General features: G+C 38.4%; 1 protein-coding gene across 3 annotated transcripts; it reads left to right on the top strand.

The window, feature by feature from the left end:
* Positions 1–1,874: 1,874 nt before the first annotated feature.
* Positions 1,875–6,848, top strand: LOC145447952 (uncharacterized). 3 transcript variants are annotated; one of them, XM_080326231.1, is made up of 7 exons: positions 1,875–1,952; positions 2,860–3,004; positions 3,352–3,416; positions 4,246–4,350; positions 5,018–5,077; positions 5,437–5,514; positions 6,677–6,848. In XM_080326231.1, exons 2-7 carry the CDS (start codon positions 3,001–3,003, stop codon positions 6,761–6,763), a joined length of 399 nt encoding a protein of 132 aa, XP_080182357.1. In that variant the 5' UTR covers positions 1,875–1,952; positions 2,860–3,000; the 3' UTR covers positions 6,764–6,848. The 3 variants fall into 3 exon arrangements, with proteins under 3 accessions (XP_080182357.1, XP_080182359.1, XP_080182358.1); XM_080326233.1 differs by lacking the exon at positions 5,437–5,514; XM_080326232.1 differs by lacking the exon at positions 1,875–1,952 and having other exon boundaries at positions 2,480–3,004.

The following is a 6,848-nucleotide window of genomic DNA, read 5'->3' as shown; positions in this document are numbered from 1 at the left end:
CCTGGAATTGAACCAAAAGTGGATTTAGTAATTCTATGAAAATATCGCCGCACGGATTTAAATTTCAATCCTGTTCTAAGAATTGGGACAACCGACTTTCATCTCTATAGTTTTGACTAATTGGCTATTTAGGTCGACCAGCCTATCAAATCTCGCCACTGTTTCTTACGCGTGAGCGATATCATCAAATCAATGTTTCGTTTGTTTTAAATAAGCATATATATTATCTCCATGTCGTCACTATATAATCAAATACCAATATAGCGTTTGGTTTGTAATCCCAATTTTATATAGTGCGGCCCACGAATGGATTCAGATGTTGAATGCGGCACGCGAGCTCAAAAGTTTGCCCACCCCTGCACTAAAGGAATGTCATATGTAGGCTCAGGGGATATGCTTACAGTTCCTACCCCAACGTGTGTTGACATACTGACATTTATTGAAGGTTTTAGTATTCAATTCATCGTTAACTCCTCCTGTCTCTTTTAACCTTGATATCATATACAGTTACAGAAAATATTCCCCTTCCTACCAATGATTCGGGCAAGAGCAAGCTAACATCTAAACAAGGCAGGAGATTTCATCACGAGTAGATAAGGCATCATTCAGGTCGTCATTTGCCACTTTTGAGCTAACGAAAGCGAGTGTACTATTGCATTTTTGAAGGAAATTTTCCCAAGTTGAAGATGACAAAAGTTGATATCTAGCACTGTTATTGCTTAAAAGATCACACATAAACTGTTTTTGTTGTCCACATCGCTACTTTTGCATCGATATATTTCTGTATCGTTGCATATTAACGTTTGTTTTTCAAATGCATGCATAATTTCGTTTATAAACGCATGAATTAGGGATTTGAAAATTCAATACTGCATTCGTAAATGTTACATCTGTGAAGTATATGTATATTGTTTTTTCATTCCTCATTTCTTTGCATAACATGATATGGGATCCTGAAAAGTCGACCAGGATTTTGTGGAATGATCATGGATAGGCGACGTTTTGTCAGAGAAGATTGATGTATACAGCGTTGCTACTGAAGTATTGCTGCAATGATTTACTCAGGTTCAAATAGAAGTAGCGAAAATAGAAATCTGTGACGTACGCAGTTAGTTGGAAATAGTCACTTTTGAAATTGGAGGGTGAAGCTTTTATGACTACCACAAAATGACCATCCAATCAATATGTGGGTGCTATTTTCAAATACATTGAAAACCCAGGGATATCTAGATAACCCTGGCAAAAACCAAGTTGTGATGCTGTTGTTTGGTGAGTGATATGGAAGCACAGCAATTACCCGAGGAAGTAGGCAAACCTACCCGAGTACTCAGAAAAACTTGAATTACTTCTCTAAAAACTACCTCCACTTGATATTTATTTATATATGATGTTATTGATGTACCAATGTGATGGAAAAGTGACACTTCAATTCGGAATGAAGGTTGTGTCACTTGCAACAGTGGTTGAACGTCCGCGGCTGTGTGAATGTACGCCGCGTTGGCCGTCACAAGGCTATTGCGTTGTGATTGCGTATAACCGTGAGTCGTCAATGTGTGAATTGGATTTGCAATACGTGCATGACGCGCGAAATTCAACCTAACTTGACCGCGTTTATATGGCAGTAGTTCGCTCGCTTAATCAGAAAAAAATCCCAGCCACGAGTAAGAAATGCGTTTCTAAAACTATTCAACACGTTAACGTTGTATTTCACTGATAAATATACCCAATGTATCATATATCATTGCTAGTTCCATAAAGAAGTATTGCTGAGGAAGCTTTTGTTTACAGCACAACTGTGTATGCGATGAAGCGTGACCTGGTACACGCTGAAACGCAGAGCTCACGGTAGTTTCCAATCATTGTATATATATCATTGCATATACGGTATTTGCTCGATTGTTTCTGACGGTCGGACGCCATATTGGAGATTACGAGACCTGAAGAAAGGGAAGGTGAGACGACAATGCACTCATAAGTGTATTTTGCATGCTTCTAATTTGCCTTATCAAATTTACATGCTTGAGTTAGAGTCAATGATTCTAGTCATTGAGTCAGACTTGTTTGGTTGAATTATAGTTGATTACAAACAAGTTACTGCGATCCAATGTAATTTTCTAGTATGAAACCATGCTAGTATATCCAGTATGGAATTGGTGTCCGCAGCACACTTGATTGGGCGTCTGGCAGGCTGACTATCACTATCATGATTCATGAAAATTCGACTGGTTTACCAAGGCACCGTAAAGGCTATAAATTATATCTGCTCGAGCCATAGTATAGTCACCACAGACGTTGATAATGTAAATTTCGTCTCTCCATTAGAGTGTGGGCATTGTGTTTGTATATTTCATGTGTATCAATGCAAGTGCGCGCGATAAAATTATAAAACATAAATTGAAATTGTATTGAAATTATTTGAGCAAAAAATATGTTGGCGGACAGCCAAGAGAAAAAAACATCTTCATCCGGACTTGCTCTAGGTAGTAGGAGTGATGCTTTCAAACTTACCATCATTAGAAATAATGGTTTGTGCCTGTGGTACAGTTTGAGTTAAAGGTGCACTGCTCTCTAAATATCATGTGGTCTCAAATTAATTAGTACAAAAATTTCATCCACATCAGCTATTCAGGACAGAGAGCCACTTTGAAGAAATTGTAGCTAAAATATTATTGAAACTATCTCCATTTCACACTAGCTGCCCCTGCCTAAATAAATGTATATTGTATGGAGGTTGCTTTGTTTTTGCTGCTTCACCTGTTGCAAAAATGTTTGATTTTCGGTTCCACACATTTAATCTCCTAATGAAATTTTCATTCTGGTTCAGTGCATATTTCAAAATTTGACTGCTTTGCTTTGCAGAAAGCTGTTTTGACTTATGTACCTGAAGACGAAATAAGCGTGATCAACGCGGAATCGGTTCGAAATATCCTGATTCTCCTACCATGGTTGATAGAATGAAGCGGACATTTATATCCCGAGGTTACAAAATGCTGAAATCTTATGGGTATGTTCCTCTCTTTCTGCTATCTATGTATTTGTTCCAATAAAGCTGTTGATTTTGACAGAAGCCGTGATCTCTTCAAATATTTGTACCAAGTAGTTAATCTCAATCTATTAATTGCCTCTCATGATATATAGTGTTCATTAGTCATGCTGCAATTGCATGGAAATTAAAATCAGGCCATGCCTCAATACGTGCACCGTTTTTGATCTAAAGAAATACGTGCTTAAGAAACGACACGTCGATGCACTTCTCTTTGATATGCTGTATCTTGTAATGAGTTAATGTTCATCTGCATGTATTAAGTGATAAACTTTTACTCAATAATATATTTTGTGATTGTGTTACAGCATCTCCAAATCTAGACTGGATTGTTTCTATACCTACCATTCTGCATGAAAGATATGTTGATCAGGTACGTGAAATAATCTTTGTTTTTATTTTGCAAGGTTTACATTTGATTCTGATGGATTATAATTTAGAGAAGTGTTTCGCAACGTTTTGACCTTGCGGAGCGGTAAAACCTGAGAACAAAGTTGTATGGGAATGAATCACCATTGGCATTTTACTGCCGCAATGCAACCAATGGAATAAGTTCAATGTTGATGATTAAAATAGGTCTCCACTTTCACCTGGCTGCCGAATCAGCATATATGTATTTTGGCAGGAAATTGGGGCTATACCATACAAACATGTCTTTGAGAGGTAAAGACAATGTCGTCTTCAGGTTTAGGGGCTCGGACTCCCTCTTTTCAAAATCATCAAATTTAAGTTACTGTCACGCCGGCGGCCAATATCACGCGCAAATATTATGTACCTGACTCGAAATCTTGAATTTCACACTACGTTGATTAATCAAAGAGCGTAGCAGACAGGGCGCCGCCCATTTCGAAGCTACATATGAATTGCGTTATCAAGGGTGAGGCTTGGCCCGTCTGTTCTATACGTCTCGTTTCGACCTTTATTTCCGAACAATAAATACCAGATTTTACTGTAGAAATATGGCGCACAGGAGGAATCCCATGCAGCGAGCTCGAATTAGTGTTACCACGACGTCATGAATTTTCAATTGTGACGTAACAGTTGATTGGTATGCATGGCTCTGAGAGTTGAGATGGAAAAAATAGCGACATATATGACTCTTCGGACAAAAAAGGTTCCCGGCCACTGCTATATAGGCTAGTCTAGTCGATATGTATGTTTGTGTCTATGTTTGACCTGATTCTTTTTTGTTATATTAACAGACGCCCAAGTATGGACACCCTGTCATTTGCTTCAATATGGCGAATGAAGAGTGGACAGTCAGTTTTGAAGCGGAACGCGTGACACAAATACACCGCATTCATGAGGTATTGGCAGTGATGATGTCAATTCATTGAGAATTAATAATGCAATTTTTGACCCAAGATTATAAAATCTCTGACTTTCATGTCTATTAATTTTCATAAGCCGTGATTGGCTCTGTATTGATTAGTCATCAAAATCAGATATGGCACCTATTTGATACCTCCTTAGCAAAAAAAGCACTTGCTCTATAGCAGGGGTGGCCAACCTTTTCAGCCAAATGGCCACATGAAATTTACGAACCATTGCGCGGACCGCTTATGACCATAAAGTAGAATATTTCACAGGGGATTTATTTTACTTGGAATTTTTCTTACCCCTTTACACGATTTATGGTCACTTGATTTCTTGCGCCGAATTTACGGAAACGAGTTCAACTATATTCGAAAATATTAGAGAACGTGACCCGTGTCTTCCAACAAGCAACTTCACGTTTGCACTTGCAGAAAGATAGTCGGTGATGGCACCGTTGCACAAAATGACTGGCACATGTTCGCCGAAATCTTCGATATTGATATGTCCAAAAGTGACACGCGCAATGGTTTGTTGGATTATTGTGGCCCTGTGCCGAAAAGGCTGGTCGCCCCTGAACTGTAGTAATTGAAAGATTACAGCAATGTCATTAGGTAGTAAACTAGCTCCCCGCAGTAACTGACTCTGTATTTTTCACAGAATCTCGGATACCGGCCTGTTTTTCATGAAAAGTATAACCACTTCCTATTGATTGATCAGGTACGAAGCTGATCAATGTTATTTGCATATGAATCGATTTGCAACTCCACTATGTAAATTATGCACCATTGGTATTTTATTGCCGCAACTAATATAATTCGTTCAATGTTGGCGACTAAAAAAAGATCGCCACTTTCACCTGGCTGCCAAATCTGCATCTTTTATTCCAGCTGTACCAAGTTTAATTTTTTTCCAAAATCCATGGTTTGCTCCGTATATATTTTGACTGACTCTCCATTTATGTGTCACAAATAAATTGACCGCCATCAATGTGATCACAGAGCTCTATGTTGTAATCAACTAGTGAACTTGCTCCCCGCAGTACCCAACTCCCGACTTTATTATTGTATTTTTTACAGAATCTCAATGTAGATTGGATGGTCGCAGTACCCGCCGTTTTTCACGAAAAGTATGACCACTTCCTCTTGATTTATCAGGTACGAAGTTCATCATTGCTAAATTAGCATCTGAATCCATTACCAACTCCTATGTAAATTACGCACCAATAGCATTTTATTGCCATAACTAACATAATTCGTTCAATGTTGGTGACAAAAAAAAAAGATAGCAATTTTCACCTGACTGCATAATCTGCTTAGTTTATTCCAGCGATTCTCAAACTGTGTGTCACGGATTTTGATCAAAAAACCTTGTATAATATTCAATATAAGCAAAATGTTCACACAAACCTGAACCTTTCAGGGTTCTTGATCTTACCATCCCTTTATTCACGTTATTCTGTTGATGTGAGCGCTGGGAGTTTTACTAGTAATAAAGCGAAACTGCCTCGTGATTTTCCGAACTATTTTGAGGCTTCGCGAACCTGAAAATGCTTCGTCGACCCTCTGTTGAGAACCACTGGTCTAGAATCAACTTACATCTCAACAATCTACTTTTCAAGTTTTGCTTTAAACAAAATTTGCCTGATCATGCTCTTCATGTTTCATGGGCTGATTACCAGTGTTGGGATGACTCGAGTCACCTTTTTCATATGACTTGACTTGACTCGAGTCAGTTGAGACGTAATCATACATCTGACTTCGAAAAGGCAACTTGACTTAAATTAATAATAATAATATAATAATTTATAGAGCGCCGAATATAACAATATGTCATTACTACAGTAGGGCGCTGTACATAAAAGGCAATAAAATATAAAAGTAAACGATATGTATAAAAGACGAAGTGCATAGTTGTAGGGCGGAATGAACACTACTCTAGTTCGAACGCTCGTGTGAATAAAACGGTCTTGATTTTGCGTTTGAAAACATGTAGCGAGCTTCATATATTGACTTGACTTGAATTCTGACTTGACTCGCGACTTGACTTGACTCGAATCACTTAAGACGTAATCAAAATCATACATCTTACTTTGAAAAGGCAACTTGACTTGAATTCTGACTTGACTCGAGTCACTTGAGACGTAATCATACATCTTACTTCGAAAAGGCAAATTGACTTGAATTCTGACTTGACTCGAGTCAAAATGACTCGTAACTCGAAGGTGGTGGCTTGATCCCAACGCTGCTGATTACTAAAAGTCTGCCTGTGTGATGTGCTGTGTAGATTTGACCTAATTCATTTTTGATATAATAACAGACACCCAAACACGGAAATGGATACCCTGTCATTCGTTTCGATACGACGAATGAAGAGTGGGCAGTCGGCTTTGAAGGGAACACGTGACACAAATACGCAGCTTTCGTGAGGCATTGGCGGTGGTTTATGTCAGCATGCATAACGAATACTTAATAAACCTCATAAGCACCGA

This window comes from Botryllus schlosseri, chromosome 10 (assembly GCF_051294905.1).
Source record: "Botryllus schlosseri isolate E-star chromosome 10, Bs_hap1, whole genome shotgun sequence".
In the NCBI taxonomy this organism is placed as follows: Eukaryota; Metazoa; Chordata; class Ascidiacea; order Stolidobranchia; family Styelidae; genus Botryllus; species Botryllus schlosseri.
This window is presented reverse-complemented; position numbering and strand designations above follow the sequence as displayed.